Source organism: Gymnodraco acuticeps, unplaced genomic scaffold (genome assembly GCF_902827175.1).
Source record: "Gymnodraco acuticeps unplaced genomic scaffold, fGymAcu1.1, whole genome shotgun sequence".
Classification (NCBI taxonomy): domain Eukaryota; kingdom Metazoa; phylum Chordata; class Actinopteri; order Perciformes; family Bathydraconidae; genus Gymnodraco; species Gymnodraco acuticeps.
In genome coordinates this window covers 3,750,646-3,775,444 of record NW_022990590.1, presented here as the reverse complement: position 1 = coordinate 3,775,444, position 24,799 = coordinate 3,750,646, and the positions used below count along the sequence as shown (strand labels likewise).

At 40.8% G+C, this 24,799-nt stretch overlaps 1 protein-coding gene across 2 annotated transcripts; it reads right to left on the bottom strand.

Moving 5' to 3' along the window:
• Positions 1 to 6,524: 6,524 nt before the first annotated feature.
• LOC117554365 (hormonally up-regulated neu tumor-associated kinase homolog) lies at positions 6,525 to 23,402 on the bottom strand. Of its 2 annotated transcripts, none has more exons than XM_034228775.1 (11): positions 22,096 to 23,402; positions 20,458 to 20,580; positions 20,100 to 20,269; positions 15,950 to 16,005; positions 15,716 to 15,854; positions 15,449 to 15,576; positions 11,899 to 12,034; positions 11,149 to 11,323; positions 10,983 to 11,060; positions 8,285 to 8,576; positions 6,525 to 8,185 (listed from the first exon to the last, which is right to left on the bottom strand). In XM_034228775.1, the coding sequence occupies exons 1-11, from the start codon at positions 22,336 to 22,338 to the stop codon at positions 7,416 to 7,418; spliced, it is 2,310 nt and encodes a 769-aa protein (XP_034084666.1). In that variant the 5' UTR covers positions 22,339 to 23,402; the 3' UTR covers positions 6,525 to 7,415. The 2 variants fall into 2 exon arrangements, with proteins under 2 accessions (XP_034084666.1, XP_034084667.1); XM_034228776.1 differs by having other exon boundaries at positions 20,458 to 20,629; positions 22,096 to 22,172.
• Between the last annotated feature and the right edge of the window lie 1,397 nt (positions 23,403 to 24,799).

Sequence of the window (24,799 nt, the reverse complement as noted above, 5' to 3'; positions counted from 1 at the left end):
GTCTCGTGGTAAGTGTGTCTGGCAGCAAAAGCTTATGTGTGTTTGTTGTCTTTATCTTTGCTCACACTTACAATTCAAACCTACATAGAACATATGCAAGAAGTATGTATGGGGAGCTTTGACTTTTAAACAGAGAAATTAGAAATACTTAAGTAATGTGCTAGAGGACATCAAAAGAATAAACTATAAGGCCCGTCAGTTATGTTTGATCGTGGAGGCCCAGCATGTCCGTCATGGATCGGCCCTCTGTTGTGAATGTGTAGGTGCCGAGTTGTGCTGTCAAAACAGCTGGCAGCCGGTCACGCCGCTCGCTTATCCTGACAGGATCTTTTTCATCCAGAAACACGACTTTCATCCAGCAATGATTCATTCAAACAATGTGCTGTCAGCAAGCCAGAGGCTCACTCGTGCATTCAATATGTGATCCAGCCATTGTCTTGGAACAGCCCAAATGTTGATATGACTTATTATCATGCAGTATACATTCATGTGGATAAAACTAATTTGTATATTTTGGCTTGTCTCATTGCACTGTTTGTCTAGCATCACTGTATAGAAGTTTAACATTTCTTATCTTCAAACAAAGAAAGGTATCAGAAAGTCTATAAAAACAGTTGAGGTAACGACTGAGTTATTCTCTAGTACAATTGCAGACTTGTTGGATGGTTTAAGTGACTTTACAACGTAAAACAAAACAGCAGTGTCATATAATATTGAAAAATAAGTGCATTGATTTAAGACATGAAGCAAAAACAAACACCAATTGCATGCAGCATAAAGGGTGTCCTATCATCAAATGCTACCAAAAATATGTGTACCAGTCAAATAAAAACTGGACATTGTCGCGCGCAGAACCTTCAAAGGACAGTAAGGCACCATTTAGGTCGTTTTATATATTTCTATATATATACACATATAAATATTCGTTAGCTTAGTCGGGCGAATGTGGCTCAGTAGTAGTAGTAGTAGTGTGCTCATCTTCAGATCAGGAGAGCACTGGTTCAATCCCACCTTCACACCCACTGCAGTAAGCATGTCTCTGGGGAAGACTTCACCCCAAATTGCCCACAGTATTGAGTGTATGTAAGTCGCTTTGATTACAAGTAACATGTTATGTAATGTCAAGTTTCAAGGTCCTTCTCTCAGATTAATTCTGTAATTCAAGGTTCATGCAGTGTCATTCCTGATAACTTTGAATATCTTTTAAAATAAGCATCATTACTAAACCTGCAGCACGCATCAAAGCCATAACAACAACAAAAACGCAGAATTTTGAACGATCTCAACTTGCCATGAAGGTTAAGCTCCCATGTGTCAAGGTTAAAGGCAGATCCCATGTGTTGAGGTTAAAGAGACACAGTGTCCCTCTGGTCAGGGTGTCCTTTAGGGGATTAGCTGGTGTTGATCCTAAACTGACAGTTAATCAGACGTGGAATCAATTAAACAGCGTTCGGATCAGGTTGCTGCTCCACTGCCCTGGACGTTTTGTGCACCGCTGACCCCCGTGACTCAAACACACACACTGTCATGGCGGGCAGCCGGTGCCACGTTAACCACTGCGCCACTCTGGACCGCTCCCCCTGCGAGGTGACACTCAATTATGGATGACCATCATTAGAAACCAGAGCCGCCGGAACACAGGCTCGCCCAGACTGACACACACACAAACACTGTGATGGGCATGGCGATTATTCCCAGAGACACCCAAGACTATTGAAGTGCTAATGGGGTAACACCATCCATTTCATTACATAACCACTGCACCTGTAACACCTGTGGCCTCCAGGTGACCAGCAGCATGCATTTTCCATATCTGTATCATTATTAGCTAATTGAAATCAGTGTCAAATTGCTAATGTCTGTACTTTTGGTGGATTGGCTGTTTGGGGAGAAAAGTGTTGTCACATTGGGTCCGAGTCAGATCAACCCTACCCACGCCATCTTCCTGCCTCGTCCGTCTTTCAGCCCCACGTTGCGCAGGCGGGGCAGTTGGGCAGAGGTGGACGTGGATGTTGTCTCCATGGTACTCAGTTGGTCTTTGTCTGTCTTTGTGGGGTGTGCGTCCGCCTCCAGGAGCATTCTGGGAGAGATGAGGAATAAAATGTCTACAGCTTCTCTAGATGCTCGTTGATGCTCAGGTGATGGGAGTGGTCATCCTGGTGGCGGTTGTTGTGGAAGCAGTCTGACCCAGGGTCTGCCGCCCCGTCCGATTGAGTTGTCCTGAAATTATGATGGTATCTGGAACTTGATGTTGGACGCAGCTGCATATTCGTCCTTGTGTCTCGGCTATCATAATCCTTCATTTGTTCTATGAAAAAGTGAACACAAAGCACACAACTCTCATCAGTCATTAAAGTTTGAGAAACCGGCTCGAGATACACTTTTTGTTATATTCCATGGAATGCTATTAACATCCTGATAGCAATGAATATCTTAAGTGCTTTGACAAAAAATCCATAACAACATTTCATCTGTGGAAGCCGTAGTACTGTAAAAAGCATGACCAATCATTTTAGCCGGCCCGGCTAAAATAACTGGATGGCCTACCTGCCTGTCAGCCTTCCGTGTTGGAGGAGGGGCTCTGTAAGGAAGTAGCAGATTTCTTCCGGCTGTGTATTTTCAAATTCTAGCGCACTCGAGCTGGTTTCTCCAAAATTACCTACCCCACCTTTAACACAGGGATTAAGCTGCAATAACAACGGGGCCATCAGATGACGTTCATACATACACACAAAAAGAAGGTTTCAGCTTTCACTTTAATATATGGCTATGTCAGTTTTCTCCATCCACATCTCTATTATCTCTAGTCATTTTAAGCCTGACAATGACTAAATGATCACTGGATAGATTGCCCAGACATTTTATACAGACATAGTGTAGCCTACATGTCTTGCTCAGAATTCATTCCGTTCAATTTGATAATCGCAAAACCTTTCATCTAACGCCACCATCAAGTAACTTTTTTCAAGTGGTTGAATACCTTGGATTATGAATACAAATAATTAAATACTTGCCAAAGTAGCAGTACTCTGTGTTTAGTGCTAACTAGCAATTGTTATAATGCTATAATGCTAAACTAAGATGGTACTGATAAACAGCGAATGTTGATCTTGTATAGAAAGTCAGTTTGACACAAAATCATGGGACAATCAGCCACTAGCAGCTAAGTATTGGTTTAGGAGTGTTCACTTAAAACAACAATGAGGCTAACATCTTTAGCATTAGCTATATTAGCATAGTTGTTGCTAATGTCTGTACTTTTGGTGGATTGGCTGTTTGGGGAGAAAAGTGTTGTCACATAAATGACAACACTTTCTCTCTGAACACAGCTTCCTGCTGTGTGAATACAACATCAAGGGGTGTACAGCAAGTGCACATACATACTTTTGAAAGAAGAACGTTGATTTACAATCCCATGTAAAGACAGAGAAAGTCTGTGTGTTCCCAGGCCTTTCTAATGAGTAACTAACTAAATCCCAAAATGACAAACATCAGAGGAAGCAGCGGACATGTCCAGGCATGTTAGTTTCTTTAACAAAGCCAAACCAATTTAAACACACAGATGCATAACTACCCTCTATTCCACAACTGTCTGTATCTATAGCTTCTCACCAAACGGGGCATGACCGGCTGAAACTTTAATGCAACTACAACTACATTCTTACGCAATCAAAACTGAGGGAGGAAGAAACTGAGCCGACTTACGTGGAGGGAAGATGTCAGCATAGCCAAAGGAGAGAGGTGAGAAAGGATCTTAGAATGAAAGAGTAGAAAATAGGTGGAGAAGTGTGCTGGGGTAAATAGTGATGCTGTTACAAGTTATTGAATCATCTTTTTCAATACATTTGAGTTTGTATAAGAAAACTGATTCAGGCTTCATCCTCAAAAGAACAATGTTATAGTGCTGAAGATTTCAAAATGTAAAACGTTATTATGGGGATAAAGTCAACCCAGTACGTATCATATGTCCCTTGTGAATTGTTTCCTCTATAAAGCCAGAAATGGATGGACGGGAAAAGAAAAAGACTCAAAATAAAATGAGTTTTTGAGTCATTTAGGACAAGTACCTGTCTCAGGACTTATGGATAGTTGCGTTAGATAAGCAAATTGGGTCTTCCAGGTCTCTAAATGTGTGACAAGGACTCAAACTCAAGTGTTAGGACTTCCTTTTTGTGGCTTAAGTTTGACTGGAGTGCAAGTCTCAAGCCTTACACTGTTTGAAATCTCTTCGTTTCTAGGACAACCGTATATAATTGGTTGAACTGACTCGCAAACTATGGATAGACTTTCACTTTGCTTTTGGCTCTGATTTGTTGGGGTCTTTCAGAGCGAGGTCAATACACACACGTTCGTGAATCCTTGGTCACTGATTCAAGGAAACATGTTTTCAGAATCAGAAACAGGTTTGAAGGCGCAGACTGAAAACTCATCTCTTTCGACTCCACTTCGAGCGATAGAACTATTAACAAAGCACTTATATACTAATAAAGGACTGGCTTATCTAAAGCCAGTTGAGTAGCACTTGAAATGTTTTTGCTCTATGAAACCTGATGTACTTATATGATTCTGTTTTCTTCAAGTTTTGTATTTTGTTGGTCGAACGCACTTATTGTAAGTCGCTTTGGATAAAAGCGTCAGCTAAATGCAATGTAATGTAATGTAAAAGTCCATTTGATGATACTGTTACAAGATCATGCGCTTCTGGCGGAACAATGGTCCCTGTAGCATGTGTACGCAACATTTCAGCAGCCATGGATACATCCTGATGTGCAACATGCATTATTAATCACTTTTCCATACCATGTTTGTCCAATTCTTACATGCATGCACTATTCATATACAGTAAGAAGTGGTAACAGATTCAGACCAGAACAAATCTCCCAAATATTTTTTAGTGATACACTGCATCTGTATTAGTGCTTGTATTATTTTTTTTAGAGAGCTATACGTCACAGAATTACACAGATATTGCCTAAATTAGTTTTTGGATAAGAACAAGAGCCTTTGTATGTGGCTAGTTGACCATTAACCAGCCATTCTTGTTTAGTGTACTGCCACTGAGCAGTGTGAATGTGTTTGTCTGATACAGTATCAGAGCTTACTGGTTCATATCACGGTTAAGTAGCAAGAAAGGTAACTGAGTGGGGGATGTATCCACCTCAGTGGGTTCAATCTGTCCTCATTGGGCAGACAGAACATGGGCCACACACACACACACACACACACACACACACACACACACACACACACACACACACACACACACACACACACACAACACACACACACACACACACACACACACACACACACACCACACACACACACACACACACACACACACACACGAAGAGTATCAGGTAGCAGATACTCAATTTTTTAGCAGCTACGAAGAGCGTAGGGAAGCAGCAACCAGATTCCTCCACCTCTTTCTGCAGCACATCAGAATATTAATGATCCAGAGAAAGAAGAATGCAGAGACGATGGCGTGTGAGGGCTAAAATACTTGTCACAGATTTGGGGGGGAAGATTGTTCAAGATTAAATTAGTTTTGCAGGAGTATGACGAATCCCTTAGCAATCACATCGATACGCAGTAATCCAGTTTTGTGTAGTGAAAAGCTAAATACATAACAAGTAAAAGATGGAAATTCAAAACTGTTGTTTTACTGTAGTTGGCCTAATAAAGTAAAAACTATTTTATTAAAAAGTGATACAATTTAATGAAACGTTAAAAAATTGTTTCCAAGTTTAGGTAACTGCCATGATTTGACCTTGAAGCTATTTTGGTTTGTGTCCATACCCCAAAACACTATAAGAGTCATCCCAAACAAAGAGTTTTGGTAATACTAATACAATCCTGAATAGATATCCATCATCAGAAATGTTTTAAATGTATCTGAATCAAAGTATTTGATCCATTATAAGCTAGCCTTTTTTTCTAATGCTGCCAATGTCATATTAAATAAAAGGAATTTACCTGACCACAGAGAAATTAATACATAATAGATGCTATGATTAGTTAGTCAGTCAGGACTCATTACCCCCGCTAAGAATGTTTGTTTTCATTTTGGCTTATTGGTCTGATTTTCATTAATTTGTTGGAAGGGTAAAGCATTGGCCAAAGAAGAAACCTTTAAATCTTTGAGCAGATTTGAATCAGGGAGAGGACACACACATTGTGTTTCACTTATGGAAACAATCTTGGTGGAGGTCTGTGCTCTTTGAGTGGCGTTATGTCATTGGTTAAAGAACATATTAACAAATCACTGCAGTTGAATGTTAGCTTGCACTAACACTGTTACATTTGCAGAAATGTTGATTAATGTGCATATGGTAATGAAGCCTGAAAACTGGGAACATTTCTAGTCTGGTTGTCAATATATCATTAAAATATCCAATGTGTGTATGTTTGGTCATATTGTGAGGAAGTTGATATCCCAGTTGAGCATAAAAGGTAGAGAAAGTAAACAAACCCCTGTTTTCAACTTGAGGAACTTTGCAAACAACCAGCAATGAAAACGGTTACAGTAGAATTGATACCTTTTTTACTTTGACTTTCAATGTCAGTACAAAAATGGGTTCAGGAGCAGTGAATACAAATAGATCCATACGTCTACATTAAACATGAAATGGTTTAGACCAGGGGTGTCAAACTCAAGGCCCACTTCATTTTATGTTGCCCGCAAGAACTCTGAAAGAATATAATACGTTTATATGCCGCTTTACAGAAGCACGTTGCCCATAAACGACATGTCCCACAATGCATCTCATTGTGTGACATGCGCACTGAAGAGACTTGCAATTATTTGCAGTAGACTTCTGCTATCAGACGTAGTTAATTACAAAGTTATTACCCTATAATAATCCAAAGCAGGGGCAATAATGTAATACAATACATAATTGTATACATATTATATATTTATATATAGTCTTAAAGTTACAACTGGCCCTTTGAGTTCAACCATAATGCTGATGTTGCCCGTGATGAAATGTAGTTTGACACCCCTGGTTTAGACCAAATAGCTCTACCTAAGCCTTTTAAACAAAGATTAAAGAGCTTAAAGGTAAATGTTTGGCACTGCAGCATATAAAACACTCATACTGTATGTGGTATGTTTGGTTGGGAGTCCTGTTTGTGAGCAAGGCATGAATGGAACAGTGAAGAATTTAGCTTTAGCATATATTTTTAGCTACCATTTACACCTGTTTCTGCTACCCTACCTCTACTCAGTATTTCATAACTTCCATCCCTTATCCATCTTTTCTTTCATTCACCTTTATGTTGCTAGCATTTCAACACAGGTCAGTATTTCTAATCTATTATCTAAACATGTCACTAACCTCAGTACTAACTTCTCTTCTCGCTGCACCATTTCCTGGCCACTATCACTGCCTTTCTATCGCATATCTGTCTCAGTAGTCCATGCTGTTTAGCTGGTTCTTCCTATCCGTCTTCCCCTGAAGGGCTGCAGGGAGCAGTGGCAGGTTCAGGTCTGCCACCCGCCGCTGGAGAGATGATCGTAACTGAACTGAGTTCCTCTTCAGCCCTCCTCCTGCGGTCCCTCTGTCTCCTGCGCCTCCTGCTGCTGGTGACAGATCTTTTCTCTTGTCCCTCTCCTGCCTGAGGCTCTTAATAACCAAAGTATGTTGTCTCTGTGAGGGGAAGGCGGGAGGTTTGGACCCGTTCACCAGAAGTCCTGGGGGTCCGGGTCGGGTCAACCCTACCCACGTCATCTTCCTGCCTCGTCCGTCTTTCAGCCCCACGTTGCGCAGGCGGGGCAGTTGGGCAGAGGTGGACGTGGATGTTGTCTCCATGGTACTCAGTTGGTCTTTGTCTGTCTTTGTGGGGTGTGCGTCCGCCTCCAGGAGCATTCTGGGAGAGATGCCGTTCTTCTCTGAGGAATAAAATGTCTGCAGCTTCTCTAGACGCTCGTTGATGCTCAGGTGATGGGAGTGGTCGTCCTGGTGGCGGTTGTCGTGGAAGCAGTCTGACCCGGGGCCTGCCGCCCCGTCCGATTGAGTTGTCCTGAGCAGGTGTGTGTGTCGAATCGGCCTCGACGTGCTGCCGTCTCTGATTGGCTCGGCCGGTAAAGGGACTTGGCAAGGGGCGGATTCACAGAGTTGCGATGCAGAGGTTTTAGGAGGAGAAAGACGGACAAGTTCCCTGTCCCCGAACACAGAAACTAGAACAAACAAACAAACAAACAAACAGATAGAGCATGTCACACACTGTACCCAGGATATGTGCTGCTTCTATTCTATATTATTCTATAAATACTGACCTTCAGGAAACAGCATCTCTCTCGTGTCTAAGCTGATGGCGATCTCCTCATCAGTGGCCCCGTCCTCTGTGCACAGGGGGCCAGGGGAGGGAAGGCAGGGGGGTATTGAGGGGGAGACAGAGTGAGGAAGCTGGGGTAGGGATGGGGAAGGGGGACGGTTTTCTGCGTCCTCTCGGCGCCCCTTTGATAAGAAGTCCTCAGGCCTCTTCCTGTTGATGTGATATTCTGTCGTCTGTTGGGCTTTCAACGGCTGGCTGGACGGCTTTGAGCTTTTCTCGTTGGTCTGTTCATTCTAAAACAATAAGTGATCAGTTGTTAAAAGGCCCAAGAAAGTTTTGACAAAAGACATCCCATAGTCTTGGAAAGTTGCCTGAAGATTAAGAGTTGAATTGAACTACACTTGTGTGTTTGATTCGATTGTTGATATTGTATGAGCTACCTCTAAGTTGATCTGTAATAAACATCAGTGATTTAGAACATTGTATTAGGCGGCATCTTACTACCAGAACATGGGAGGCAGCTGTAGCTTATTTTCAATCATACATCTATCTCCCCGCTCCGTTAAATACTGACTTGTGCAACAAATAAGAATTCTTCAAAATAATAAATGTTTTCCTCCTGTTTGAGGTACATTTTTGAGAAATTCTACAAGCCTAACTATTTCAAGGATTTTTCTTTGGTAAATGAAATATTTATGAAAAACGATATATTTAGGTTTTCATAGGACCAAAATTGGAGTTTGTTTATTTGTATGTTTATTTAGGATCTCCATTAGCTTTTGCTCTTGACAAAAGCTACTCTTTCTGGGGTTCGACACTTAAAACAATACACCAATAATACAACAATACTCAACACAACAACATTCAAGACAAGTCCTGGGGCCTATACTACGAAGCTGGTTCAACCTAACCTGGATATGTTTGAGTTAGCCGGTTGGCCTAATCCAAAACATACACGCTCTCGCTAAACTGTACTACGACGCTGGTTATCAAGTGGATCGCTCAAGCCAGCCGTGTCCTATCTAGTTAGGTGCGCGTTCACATGGAAGGGGTGGTATCTGGAGCATTCGACCAATCACAAACATGGAGAAGCGCACTGACAGCGCAGCGTCATACTTCCTGAATGAAAAGTGAACTTTAATACTAGTCAAAAATTAAGAAGTTAAACTTTAAACATCCATGACTTAAACACTTTATCCAGGATAAAAGCCACATAGCTGCACCTGCAAGGTGAATACAGCTGGTAAAAGAAAAAGTGTTTGAATGCGTACATTAACAGGTTTATGATATCACTGCCCCGTCTAAAACACGATCTGACTTTAATTAGGCTAGTCTCGAGTGTTTCGTCAACTTAATGTGTTGCTTAAAATAATACTTCTGCATACAGTATATGTGACACTGTGAGTGTTGCACGGCCAGATACGGCTCAGCTGACTCAGATAAGGAGATATATGATACATTATGAAGTGATATGCCGCGGACTGTACTGTTACTTTGATCCGGTTACTTATGTTGTGGCAGATATTTAAGTAAGCTTTCTTAACGCTAATGTTATAATAGTCAGATTGCTCTGAAAATGGAGGTGATATTCTATTAATGTTCACGTTCACACAGTCGGTGATTTTTGCCGGCCGTCTTTCCTGCGACGGCAGCTTTTCTGTATTTCCCTTCTCCTGTAATATGACTTGATCGCTTTAAACTCCGCACACTGAGCTCTGATTGGTCAGCAGGCAGTGCTTTCACTGAGTTGAGCTCTTAGCCTGCAACCTAACCTGGTCCCGACCAGGTTAGCCGCTAAGCATAAGTTACCATGGAGATCTAGCCTGCTAAAAAGAGAACCAGCTTCGTAGGACCGGAAAGCCGGAGTTTTCCCTGAATTTAGCCGGCTAAGCGAAAATCCTGCTTCGTAGTATACCCCCCTGACATCATTAACAACATCACCAACAATCTCCAACATCATCAACAATCTCATCCACTTTCAACAACAAACTCAGCCAAGGATGAGTGCACAAGACACCCACCAGTACAAAGCATAAAATAAGATTCAATTAGGGTTAACAATTCACAAGGGGTACATGCTCATTAGTAGATGGCACTTCAATCTCTTCTTGAAAGAGGCTCTGGACTCTATTTCAGCAAAGTAGTTTGGCAATGAGTTCCATTCCTTTATAATCATAGAAGATTTCAGAAGATGTGTCCTGGGTTTAGGTGCCAGTAGATGGCCTGATGTCGTTTGTCTATTCTTATGGTCATGCTCGTCTCTTGTTTAAACTATTTGATCATAAAAATAGAGCTAGTCTGGCAGCCTTGTTTTGAGCTATTTGTAATTTCTGTATATGTGTTTTTGCTGCTGATGACCATGACCAGTTTGTGCCACAAACATAGAAAGGGAGGCCAGAAATTATTTAGAGAAGGAATTATAATATCTCTATTTCAAACACAAAATACCACTTTACTTTTTAACTTTGGTCTCCGTACACGCTTGTATACTTTTTCCATGTTTTTATATTCTATTTTAGTTTTTTTATATGCTAATAATTAGTTTACTATAAACCAACCAACCAAATGTGAACAGGTGTTTATTTGACTACTTTCTACTTTTGGGATTGTTATTGGAAATCCTTATCCTTTAATAGAATAATATCACATCAATATAGTATATCTATAAATGATCATTGCATATATTTCAATGACATTACCTGAGTCTTTGAGTCAGCGTTATGCCTCTCTCTCCATGTATTCTTGCTTGGAAGACTCCAGTCATTATTCTCTAGTTTCTGAAAATCAATCCTTTTAAGCTGTTAAAACTTCACAACATCTTTCTTATTATTTAATGTTTATGCATATAATTTAAAAAAATGTCACCTTGGCCTTTGTTCCCTTCTGGCTCCTGCTGAGCTTGTGGAGCAGCAGGTGATAGGAGGCCATGATGGCAGAGGGTCTGTTGATGGTGAGTGTGTGTATGATTTCAGAGAGGGAGTAGCCCAGCGTGTCCGTCATGTATCCCAGCACAGAGGAGTTAAGATCCTCTGGACCCAACCTGGGAAATAACAAGAGAGGCGGATGGAAAAACCGTGACAAACATAAAATGTGAAGAGTGAAGCAGAGAGAGAAATGTGATAGTCATTAAGGGTTTGTTGGTTCTGAAAAGTACGAGCAGTAACTGAAGGATTTGGTGTTGACAATTTTCAAATGTGAGCAGAACAGAGCAGCGCTTCATTCATGTGGATTCAAGAAGATGTTATTGCCAAGAGGAGCGATACATGATTGCATTTCCACACTGCGTAAAGTGATAAAAGCATTTTAGTCATGCTCTAACACACGAAGCTGTTACTCTACTGACCACAAAAACGTTCACTTTGTTCGAAAAATTGCAGTGATTTCCCCCTCTGTTTCCCACATTGTAATGTTTGCTGCAGAACAGTCTTACTTTGCCCTCATGTTGCAAACAGATATACTATAGCAAATCGGAAAGTATAAAAGGGATTAACATACTTTTTTTTTAGGAATATGAAAGTCAAACATTACCTATTTTCTAATATTTAGATGGGTTTAAAAAATAGGATATAGATTTAGAATATAAAAAGGTAGATTTTGAAGTCCGAGACTAGATACCTGTTTTTATGAGTGAGTGTGTGTAGTGGTTTCTTGGCGTATCCCTCGTTGATCCACCTCTCCTCCATCGCAGCTCTGACACTGGGTCTCTTCGCTGGGTCTGGCTCCAGGAGAGACAACACAAACGCCACTGCACCTGAATCAGGGGCAATGATAAAGCAGTGTATTGTTTGTTTACCTAGTTTTCAGGATTTTAAATGAATCTGTTTCAGCATTTAGTTTGGTGCAAGTTCACATTTTCCTGGAAAATACAGAGATGTTTAGCCTCCAGCCTGTAACATGTGCTGTTACAGTTCACTCTTACATCATTTTTGTAATTAAAAAAGGGAAACATGCCGAGCTGTCCAGCATCCAACAGGTTGTGGAGACCAGAAACCAAGCTCAAAGTAGGTTCACTTACATTCAACAGGTTTCATTTCAGATTATAAAGCTATTATCATCGACCCTAACTAGCATAAATAACCATGTAATTACAAAGTTAACAGTTCTTAGCATTTACCCTGGGTTTCTTACATGAGCATCATTCAGTCAAATCTGCATAATAACAGTATTTTAGGCTCAAACGCCTGGAATAGCTTCTGCTAAAGGAACTTAAAATAATGAAGTGATTCCCTATAGTATCTGTAAGGGAAACATCTGTGTAGCAGCTATGCAGTGGGAGTCACCGACTCAGGAAAGAGACACGGGAAGAGCAGGAGCTTTGATGTCAAACACTGATGGTTTATTTGGAGCTTCGGCCGGAGAATTCACATCACAAGTCACAGCAGCCACGATCTGACTGCACGGTAGAGTTGCCACGTCAATTCTAAAGAACTCTACCCCAGACCCATGTATTTAGCTAGTTCCGAGAGCATCATCAACATGCTGCATAACAAGATAAAATCATAACACCTCTATCAGCTGACGTCAACAGGCAGGAACATAGAATCATAACACCTCTATCAGCTGACACCAACAGGCAGGAACAGGGAGACAGAACACTGAGAGCACAGCAGCCAAGGTTACGAGGTGCGTGTGCACAGTCAGGACAGTTTGAACTGATAAACTGGGTCAAAGTTATGGACCTTGGAAAATATTCCCCAACAGTATTCACCAACTCACTTACGCCCATGTGTCCTGCTCGTCGGAAGCAGTAGTGGGCTAAAGAGCCCTATTTCATTCATACTTAAGTTGTGTATTTTCCAGCCTGGCCAGAAGGGACCCACCTTACTTAAAGAGCCAATGTTTCTGACTGATGTCACTCATTATCACTTAAACTGTATCAGAGACACCAGAGAGGTAGGATTTCCCTTCAGCACAACCAATTCAAGCTGTCAGCCTGGGACATGGAGCTGTCCTGTGACAGCCAAGCGACGCCGGTAGTTTGACTCCAGATGGGGATTCCTGATAAACTCCACTATTTGGAGGTGCAGGTTGATGGCCTCATTCACTGAGCCAAGAATGCTCCCATCACTTTGCTATCAGCTGTCTCAGTTCTGTTCAACTCAGTTTGTTTGAACTGATAGGATCTAGTTAAGTACTAGTATGTTGTTGCTCTTAAACTGGGTATAATAGTTACTGAACACACTTATGCCCCGGCCACACGAGGACGAAAACGGTCGTTTGCGTTACTGTTTAGTGTCATATAGACCGTTCGGCCACACGAGGACGACCGAATACGGCACTAAACGACTGCGGAAACGATAACGGGTCCCAAGGTGGATAGAACGGCATACGCAACGCTCTGGGGGGTCCAACGGCTCCGTGTGTACGCCCTATACGATCATTTTCTGATAATGATGAGGCAATAGCCCCGCCTCTCCCCACCTCTGCTGCTCACCCCCGCGTCAAAGTAAACTGCACACTGAATTCAGATTATTTATCTTTCTCTCGATATGGACATAAACGCGAGTGAAGTCTAATCTGACAGGACGGAGACACCTCTCAAACTACCTAAACTAGTTATAAATATGTTTATTTTTACTGTCGGCCGGGTCACTCATTACTGGATCAGCTGCTGCATGAAACAGACACTGGCGCTGTCCGAAGAGAGGCTCCGAGAGGCTCCCTGTATTTTATTATTATATTATATAGAGTCGTTATTCATTTGTTTTAAAGCTCAATAAATAACAAAGAAGACCTTTGACCGGCACTTTTATAATTTTGTCGGAAGGTTTAAACTTTAATACACGTTGACTGGCGAAAAACTCTGCCCGGTTCCCTCGGTCCCCACCGCGGAGAATAAACAGAAGGGCAACCATGACAACCATGCTTCTTCGCTGCTTTTGTGGAGGAAGTTACAGCGCCACGTACAGGCTCGGCATATGTACTGCAGCTTCTCCAGCGGTTGGAGCTAAACGGAGCTGTCTCGTGTGGACAGACACTATCCGGATGACTATTGCGTGTGGACGGAAGGTTTTTTGCGATTGCGTTTGCGTTAATCCTATGCATTTAGCCGTTTTCGTCCTCGTGTGGCCGGGGCATTAGTAAGCACTTTGAATTGCCTTGTGTTGAAAAGTGCTATATAAATCAACTTGCCTTGCCATAGTTTGTCTGCATTCATACAAATAAAAAAAACTGGTTAAAGAAAACTTATAGTAGAAAATATATATTTTTGAAATCTCCAAAAAAGAAAAAAAAGACCTGTGGCAGCGATACAGCAACTAATCCGATCTTGTCACAGTTTCAGAGCTTTAGAGCTGTGCCGGTTTTCCCCACAGTAACAGGAGCTATGTTTGTTTGCGGTGACATGGCGCCATGACACAGTGTAATGGAGTGACTATGTGTGAGAGAGACAGAGAAACAGAGACAAGTGGAAGAAGGTAGAAATAACTGAAACATTTTTTCCATCCGATTCTCCGTGTCATGACAGGTCTGTGGTCTGTGGAGAGAAGACTGTTTTATGTTCGCAAAGAGTAATTTACAAAAGCTCAAGTGCTGACCGTGTAACGGAGTGAGACGCATCCAAATGGAAATCCAATCAATTTAGAGAACATCTCTCATTTAGTCTTTGAAATTAGGGAAATATATTTTTGTTAATTTAACCACATTATGACCATGTCCATATTTAAAAGTACTTCTCTGTAGTTTAGTTTTGAATAATGTCATTCTGGAAATCAATTCATGTAATTATATTTATCCAATTGAATTCACTGGCTATGGTATCAAGGTATAACAAATCCTAATGAGTTGAAAAAGATATTAAAAAAAATATATGAACAAATAATTTGAATACTCTCTTAAAATATTAAGTCATAAATGCAAATGAAACTCTCAGATGGTCATATATTTCTAAAATCTTTCTTTTAAATGTACCACTTTATTCTCAGAGACTTTGTTAACGTTTTTTTCTTAAATGTATAGAAATTCAGATTTATTTTCTGAATATTACCACCTTCCCCAGTTCAAAATACATATTTTTTTATAAAATGATGAATAATTCTAATTATTAATATAGCAAATAATAACAATGTCCTTAACCAACCGTTATACATTTGCAAACAGAAAGACTTGGTGTGTATACAATCTTTCTTTCAATGAAGAAGTGCACTCAGGTGAAGAGTGGTGGTACCTTTGCTGACGTCACTGGGGATGCTGCTGATCTCTCCGTTGACCATCTTCTGGTGCAGCTGCTTGATGTTAAAAGGCTCAACAGTGAAGGGCAGAGTCCCGGTCAGCATGGCAAACATACTCACACCTCTGCACACGAGAACAATTGGAAAAAACAAGGACACGTTTACAAAATGCATACACTGAAATGCATTTCTTTCAAACAGCAAGTACAGTACTTCTACACTTGAAAGCAGGCCATCTTACACACCGAGACTTTGTCACTTACACGGACCAGACGTCCACTTTGGGTCCATACTTCCTGTGAGCCAGCAGCTCAGGGGCCGCGTAGGCAGGACTTCCACACTGCGTGTTGAGGAGCTCCAGAGAAAGGGATTCAGTCTTCAGAGAATTACTCAGGCCAAAGTCTGCATGAAACATCATCATTTTAACAGATGCACTAGATGGCTAATACACAGTCAACCATGCTTGTTTGTCCAACACTTTGCATCAGTATACATACCAACGATCTTTATGTTGTTATGTTCGTCCAGCAGGAAGTTTTCAATCTTTAAATCTCTGCAGAAGAAAAGAAAAGAAAGAGCGGTTTAGTCACAAAGGAAAACTGTGGTTCACTGTAGTATTTTCATGAGCTCCGTCCTTAATCCTACAGGAATTTTTAAGGGTATTTTTCTCCCCTTAAAGTACTTAAAAAGACAGACACTATGGTGGTTGTTCAATTTCAGAATTCTGGCAGTGTGTGTTTGGCCATTTTTTCTGCTGATTTATAGACTTTAAAATGAGATGGGACCTTCACATTTTATGTTTGAAAGGAAATCTCAAGCTAAATAAAATGTGGGTAGGGCTCAGGATGAACAGTTAATTTGGGGGACTCGTTTGTTTTGGACTCCTAAAAACTCAACTCCCACTGACTTACATTTTCAGACCGCTCTTCTTGACATCCTAGCTCTTCCCTACCACAGTCATCTCTCTGTGTTCACCTGGGAAAGTTGCCTCACTCCCCTAAAAAGGACCCCAGCCCCGCCGCCAATCACATAGCCAGCTCTAAAACTCCCAAGCTAAATGAAAATCTGCGGTTAGGAGAGAGAGAGATCCCCTATAAAACACAGCCTGGGAATCAGCCATGTTCCTTTCATCTGCCCTCATCTAACCAACAGACACTCGGGGTCCCGCAGAAATCCAGAAAACACCGCTCACACAACCCGAATAAAGTTCAAAGACAGACGGAGGAAGAAAGAGGGAAAAAGGGCGAAAGCAGACATTGTCATAAAGGAGAAAATGTATGCGGTAAACCTTATGGATGTGGGTGGTAGGAGGTGCATTTAAGTGCAAATTTCCATTTATTTCCAGTTTAATCATCTCTGTGGTGGAGAATGTGAGCGCGAGAGTGTGTGTGTGTGTGTGTGAGAGCATGTGTGTGTGACAGAGAGAGGTGTGATTGAAGGATCGGGAGCGCCATCGTTAAGGGACTTCATTAGAGAGGAAGTCCATGATGTTGTGATGATGTGTGAATCATGGCACCGGCGCAGGATGATGAGGTCATTGCCTGGTAATCACATTCCCACCTTCAGAGGAGCCAAGGTTTTAAACCAAAGCACAGAGCTGAGCGGAGTGTGTGTGGTTGCACTGTGACTATGTTAGTGTGTGTATGTTTGTGCGTGTGTGGGAGTATTGGGTCTCTTACACCTAGACATGCTAAAATGTCACTGAAATATCACTTTCAGCTCCCACATTGCACTGCCATGTGCTGCCTTCCTTGCAGCGTTTCCTCCTTTGTAGGCTGTTAATGCCCTGCAAACTACTTTGTATGTGTGTGGTCATGTGTGTGTGTGCCTCATGATTTGCTGGCTGTAACACTAGCTCAGTAAACATGGTTTGGTCGATTGCATGCCAAAATATGTCCAGACTGTGCTTAAAGGTGGGGTAGGTAAGTTTCAGAAACCGGCTCGAGTGCACTAAAATTTGAAAGTACACAGCTGAAAAGAATCCGCCCCTTCGTTCAGACTTCCTTACAGAGCACCTCCTCCAACACACATGAACGCGCAATACACGCCCAATTACGGCACGCCCAATGAGGACACGAGATACATTTGTGCGTGCACGAGATGGAAGGCTGACAGACAGGGCGGCAATCCAATCCGTTTAGCCGGGCCGGCTAAACGGATTGGATGTGCTTTTTACAGTATTACGGCTTCCACAGATGACATTTTTTTATGGATTTTTTTGTTAAAGCACTTCAGATATTCATTGCTATCGGGATGTTAAGAGCATTCCATGGAATATAACAAAAAGTGTATCTCGAGCCGGTTTCTGAAACTTACCTACCCCACCTTTAAGTTGCTACAAAAGTGAGTTGTTTTTTCCAAGTATTAATTAATGTTACCATTGTTTCAAGAGCATAGCTACCAGCTTCACATGGAAATATAGTAATTTCAAAGATGATGGGACAATGATCCATTCATGTTTCAGCTTAACAATTTAGCTAGTTAGCGTGCTAGCTAATTTAGCCTGCTGTCATGGACGAGGCACACACAACATGTAATACTAAATCAATCTGGTGCACTTTGAGAGCAAAATGAAGAGATCTATGGATACATCTCTCAACACCCATATGAAACAGAACTGTAAACAGATTTTTCTTTATGGATATTTTACAAATCACTTAAACTGTATTCTTGTTTTGTCATATAGTATTTCATAACTGTTTTTCATGTATTCTCTCTGGCTGTCCATCTCATAATGTTCACATATAAACTAGCTGTCAATAGGAATACCATTCAGAATAATTATAATTTCTTGCAAAAATCTGTCACAAAAGAGGTTGCACATTTAAATTCAGGTGTTGTTATGGCAACGTCAGTGGCCAAACAGCCACATTTACTGCTGCAAATACGTTCAGCTGACTTTTTCTCAGAAATACTGTCACATAACATCCATATATTTCAGTGCTAGGTTGCTGCTTAGCTAAGCTAACTATGAAACACTTTAACTGACAGGACTGAGGATCAACTGTACTGTAGCTTCTAGCTTCATGTCGAACAGTAAGTCAACATTACCCAGGGAGCTTTCTTTTAAATCACCAGGTAACGCTAAAAAACATTACATTTAGATTGTATGACTAAGTGTTTATTTAATATCTCTGGCTAGCTATAGCTACTTGCTAACGGTTTAGCTTACCCCCGCGGTTCAAAGTAACGTCAACGTAGCTGTAATTTATGCTTTGCTTACATGTTCGCATAACTTGGAAGTTTACTGACATTTACATATCTTGTTTACCTGGCTCAAGTGGTGGCTCTGGGGTTGTTGTGTGAGCCACCACTTGAGAATTGTCGTCTTTTTTAAGAAAAAATGTTCTTATGTCCATCTTCAAAAACTCTGAGTCCGACTGACAGTTTATTTGAAACATTGTCACAGCTCACAGGATAGGTACCTGTCAGCCAATAAGACAGATGTTTATTTCCATTCAACTCTCTGGTTGGTCTGGTGTCTTGCCTCTGTTGCATTCACTGAAAATAGTCGGAATAGTCTGCAACTGAAATGGAAACTGAGCAATCTGGTGCCACTAAATGTTTTTAAAGCTCGGTTGGATGCTACTCAATCGGAAGCTGTTGGTACCTGTACATGTGGATAGTTATGTAAATTGTAATCCCTGTGATGATGATGTAAGATGTCCTTTTGTTGTTCTGTTAATGTTTTTATGTTTCATGTGGAATCTACTTGAGCAGGTCTCCCTTGTAAATGAGTTCAATGATCTCAATGGGATTTATCTGGATAAATAAAGGTTTGAAATTAAATGAAATTACAATCCTGCCGTCCTCTCTAGTGTCATGATGAGGTTCAAGTAAAGCACGGTTAATGTATTATTATTGACTCAATAATATAATACATGACTTTGAGAGTAGGCAATCTAGGCATATTAACACAATTAATTAAACATACTTATCACGGCGACGGTGTACTGAGATTTTTTTATTTGTTTTTAACATGTTGTGCTAGGGGGCCCCTTAGTAGCTGCAGGGCCCTAAGCGGCCGCTTATGTCGCTTAATGGGTCAGGCTGGCTCTGTACATATTTATTAAATAAAAGACAAAAATAGCAAGTAAAAACAACCTGAAAAGCCAAATATCTTTTACTGGAGATTTGTAATAAGATGCAAATGTAATCTTAAGTAAAATCTACTATACAATAGTAAGTAACATGTACTTACAAAAACTGAGTGTGACAGTAAAGTGTACTTGAGTGCCTTAGTAACAAACACTTCTTAACTGTAAGTAGAAGCTACTCGAAACATATGTTGTTAAATTTACTTAGGTTTTCTTTCCTCGATTTTCCTAAGTAAATCTTAGCTACTCCCCGTTTTTTTCAGTGTACCCTATTCCTAAAGAAGGGAGAACTTTAACCGAAAATTAAACGTTATTCTGTCACAGATTTGGAAAGTGTAGGGCCAAATTTGGACCCCTATATTTTTGTATGGCTAATATACTGTATTTATGTTTTTAGGGTTCTGGTCCGAAGCCCACTATCAAATCATTTATTGGATACGCGCAGCAACTTCAGAGCCTCCAGGAAACCACAGCAAAAAGCATACTTCACAATAAGTGTCCAAATGTTCTTTGAAATCAAGCTTTCTGGTGGAAATAGATTGTGTGTCACCTGTGAACGACGCCGTGTCTGTGCAGGTGATCCACTGCAGAGAGGATCTGACGGGTGTAGCGCCGCACCTCCCTCTCATCCAGCCGCTTCCGCTCACAGATCCTGTCCATCAGGTCTCCTCCAGCACACAGCTCCATGGCCATATAGTAGCTGTTCTCCGTCTCCAGGGTCTTACAAACACACAAGCTATGTTTAACAGTGCCATGTGTAATAATAACATTTATATAACCGCCTACAAATAATATAATCCATGCTAAATTGGCCTACATTCAAGCAGGTGTACGTAATTTAAGACCAAATCATTGCTTTATTAGGACTGTTAAAATCATTCTGAATTTGTGTGTTTTGAGTTTTCTACCTCCAGCAGGACCACGATGTGAGGATGTCGGATCATCTGATGGATCCGAGGTTCTCTCTTCATGTTCTTCAGCACGTACGAGTCCTGCCGCGCTTTCTTCTTGTCGATCACCTTAATGGCCACCTGAACACAAACACTCAAAAGGTTTGTGTTTTTTCTTCAGTCTTTGCTCCTTTAAAAAAAAAAAAAAAAAAGTTGATCTCCAAATGTGGTCATCTACATGTTCATTTGTCAACAGAACCACAGTCCTCTACACCAATTAGATAGATGTTTCAGTAGTTGTAGCTTAGGAGCTCTTTTCAAAGGCCAAAAGCCACCGTTTAACATCTAAATGGAACTTTAACCAATATCACTCCATACATAATTAAAACATAAGCTATATTTAACAAGGTAACAAGCTATCAAGATGAGGAACTGGAGAGAAATTGGTACTTATAACACTTTAGAGTTCGAATGAAGCAAACGGTAAACACAATGTCCTGGGTAACTGAGAAAAAAACGATTTCTAATCAATATATTGCATTGTGAGATAACTAGGAAGTCTAATCCTATCATTTATTGTTCTTAGTAGTGCGAGTTTAAAGGCTTTGGTCATCTTGGCAATGTGTGTTCTCATCCCATATCCATTCAAGATGATGAGTGGAAAAGGCATTTGGACGGGCATTATAATTCCTGAAGGTGATATTGATATTTTGAAAATTATTAAGCTCCTTTGACAAAAGGATTTTACGGACCTTTTATAATTTACAGTAAATTGTTGGTAAAACGACAGGACCTTTCAGTTTATTTCAATTGTATATTCCTTTAATAATGTCTTAACAGTAAATATTTGGTGTTGAAACTAATTTAACTTCAATTTAGATTATAATTCATTATGATTCTAAGGTCTACTTTGTTTGCATTCTTCACCTCCAGATCTTGTATCAGGAGAGGGTAATGAGGGTTAAGAGGAACAAATACCCCCAGAGATGAGTTTGGTCATTACTATGGCAACCAGGTCATGTACATATGAGCCGGGGTCAGGGACTCGGTGACCGGTGAAGGAAAGTTACACATACATTGAATCACCCACAGACACAAAAATGCAAACACACAGACACACACACAACCTGCCTCCACTTGACAATAAGTGCACGTTCATATATTCACAGCCACGGCATCAAATAGATAAATAATAAACAAAAAAATATAAACATTAGCATGGATGTAGTCCCTTTTCATTTTTTTTGACTTGGACATATTCAGGGCAATACTTTTGTATATTTTGTCTAAACAATTTGCATTAGTAACGTAATTATAACTATTACTACTATATATTTTGCAGTTGCTGCATCTATTAGCCATTATGTTTTATAGAAGTCCAGATATATTGAGCAGAAACGGTTCAACTTTGAATCGTCTTAAGCTATGCTGAGCAAATGTTTTGTTCCTGTATATGTAGAAGTAATTACTATGTTTTGTACACATAACAAGAATAGTAATAGGCCACTGCCTTCTACAAACACAAGTGAGTATAATAATCAGTTACAAGTTGTAATCAAAACATTGTATGTGTGTAATCTGGTGCTGGCCATCCCTCTGGTCTGACACATGTCTCCTCACTCTTATTCTCTTACTCAGGGAAGAGAAAGCACAAACCTTTTCCCCCGTGCCAATGTGCAGCCCCTCCATCACTTTGGCAAACGACCCCTTGTTGATCATTTTCCCCACCAGGTAGGATCCCACCCGTTTGGAGTGGGGGAAGCTCCGCAGCAGCTCCCTGGGGACTTTCAGGGAGGGCAGCCGCTCCCGGCCCGGCCCCGCAGCTTCCCACTGGGACGTGTCGCCCCCTCCTTCTGCCACCATGTCCTCCGAAGCGGGCTTTAACGCTGCAGCTGGCATCCCTTACAGGGCCAGGACCCCATGTGGCCCCCTCTCAAGCGCACACAATCAAATCCAAAAACCGGATGGCCCACATTGAACACACATACTAACACACACAGAGAGAATACTGCTAAAAAATCCCTCGTCAGACGCAGGTGCCTTTCCTCGGACGCAGATTGTTCGTCCTTCCACTCTCTGGTAAGTATATCCTTCAGTCCAAACTGTTTGATGAAGACTTGTCTCTTCCTCTTACCTTTTAACGAATGAAGGTGTCTCTTTCTCTTTCAGTCCAACTTTGTTGAATGCAACCCTGGATCTCTCTCCCCCTCTCGCTGCCAGTTAGTGGATGATTAACTGGTGTGTTCTCAGGTCCAGTGATGAGGAAGACATTCTACACCGTAATTACCCCCCTCCTTTGCAAACACTAAAGGTACACACAGATACTCACAGTTACACAGTAACTATTGAAATCCTTCACTTACTTGGGTTCTCCTTTAAATCTAGATTTTATCATTCAGTTTCTCACCAATACACTCAGGTAATTTCCTCCACTGTGAGCACAGATCAGGGTTGTTATATGACGCACTCATGTGTGAGAAGGACCGGGGAGAGGGATAAGTGTCCAGAAAATGAAGACTTTGAATCTTAAACATTTTGGCAGAAGAATATTATTTTTCTGATGATCTTGAAAACAAACAGTTTTGTCATTTTTCATGTGTATAGGGCATTTCACTAAAAAGCATTTTTTGCTCTCTCGCCGAGGGTTGGATGAGAAGATTGAAACCAGTCCTGTATCTGCACACACACAATATGAAGCTACAGCCAGCAGCCGATAGCTTAGCACAAAGACTGGAAACAGCTAGTCTGGCTATGACCAAATCTAACAATTTGGGGCTAAAACTACTTACGGACAAATTGTAGTTTTTATGAATTCAGTTCCGTAAGGATTAATTCAAACAAAACATGTTAATTTGTGAGCTTCTAGCAGGTGAATTTAGTTTAATTTGGAGAAGGCTATGCTCGCGGTGAGTGTGACAAGGCAATGCTAGCTGTTTTTTAGCCGGTTAAAATTCGTCTTGCTTCTATTAAATTAATAGTCCATGTAGCTTCATATTTATTGTATAGACATGAGCGCTATGCATTTTCTTTGCTAACTCTAAATAAGAACTTTTGATAAAAGCATATTTCCCAAAATGTTAAACTATAATTTTCCAATCTGGAATTGCCTCCAAGTTAAATGGCTTTGTAAGCAAGCACATAATGAAAAATAAACTGATAAAAAGATATAGGTGGGAGTGAAGTTAAATGTAATAAGCAACAGAGTGGGGAAAAGAGTTTTAGCACATTCTATTAAAAATAAATCCCAAAATAAAGGATTGCTTTTTACATTTTTCCCTCCACATACTACCTTTACAACTCGACCTTCACTGTTGACCTCAGTAAGGTAGTTTGTCCCTTTGTCTGACCAGGAGAGGTCAAGGTCAACAACATTGTGTGCAGCTAGAAGAGGGTTTCTGAGGATCCCTTATAGAAAGGCAGATAATGGCTGGTTGATAAAATAAAACCTGCCTCAAAGCCTGTAATAGTGTAAGTGTTTTTACTGGAATGTTGAATGTACATGATTATTTTAAGTTCAAACCAAATTTCAGGTGTTCAAGTTCTACTGAGGATATAATCTAATACCAGAGCGACAGATGTGTGTTATTATCAATGGAAAGCAGCAGTGAGGTTTTGTGCTGGTGAGTGATGGGCAGCATTGATGTGTGTCTGCTTTCTGCTACTGTGTGTATTAAAGTCTGTGTGCACACGTCAGGGTCAGATTGCAGTGTGTCACTGCTTGATTCTTCCTCACTCAGCTGATGAAAGGGGGGATAGTGCCTTATATCCGCCATGTAACCCAATATACTCGCACATCTCATAACAACAAAAGCAAGCACACACAACCTTACACAACCTTTAACTGGGCGACTGTAGTAGCCAAGTGAAGCTTCTAGAGTTACCTTATTCTGTTTTAAACATGTTGATACTGTATAACTTGATTTGGAGCGCACACGCAGTTACAGCGGCCATGACAGTTTTCTTCTCTTTTGTGCGCACCGATGCGCCATTAAACTCACTGTAATAACAATCAAAACACTTTGTGGACCGCTTTCCTCCATTAAGGTGACCAAGCCAACATTTTAAAATATTTTTACGAGATACAATCAGCGACATTGACCAACTCAAATTCAACCGGTCTACGCCATAACGGGAATAAAGACACATAAATCTGAAATACACCAACAGTTTTCCAGATTATTCTGAAATGAACCACAAAACACAGAAGCAGTAAACCCTTGGTGGTTTCACGTGAGTCTAATTCAAAATATAACATTCAACCAAATCCCTTAAAAAAAAATCAGTAATTTTCCAACACACATTTTTATCTGAATCTTTCTCCTTCTTTTGTGTGTGTGTGCTAATAAGCCAGGAGCCCTGC

Excerpts from the sequence above, each read along its gene's own strand:
- LOC117554365 (XM_034228775.1), bottom strand. The coding sequence starts at position 22,338 with ATGCCAGCTGCAGCGTTAAAGCCCGCTTCGGAGGACATGGTGGCAGAA. Across the intron at positions 20,581-22,095 it reads ACATTGGCACGGGGGAAAAG|GTGGCCATTAAGGTGATCGA; the intron begins GTTTGTGCTTTC and ends GTTTGTGTTCAG. Across the intron at positions 12,035-15,448 it reads CCCCAGTGACGTCAGCAAAG|GTGCAGTGGCGTTTGTGTTG; the intron begins GTACCACCACTC and ends CCCCTGATTCAG.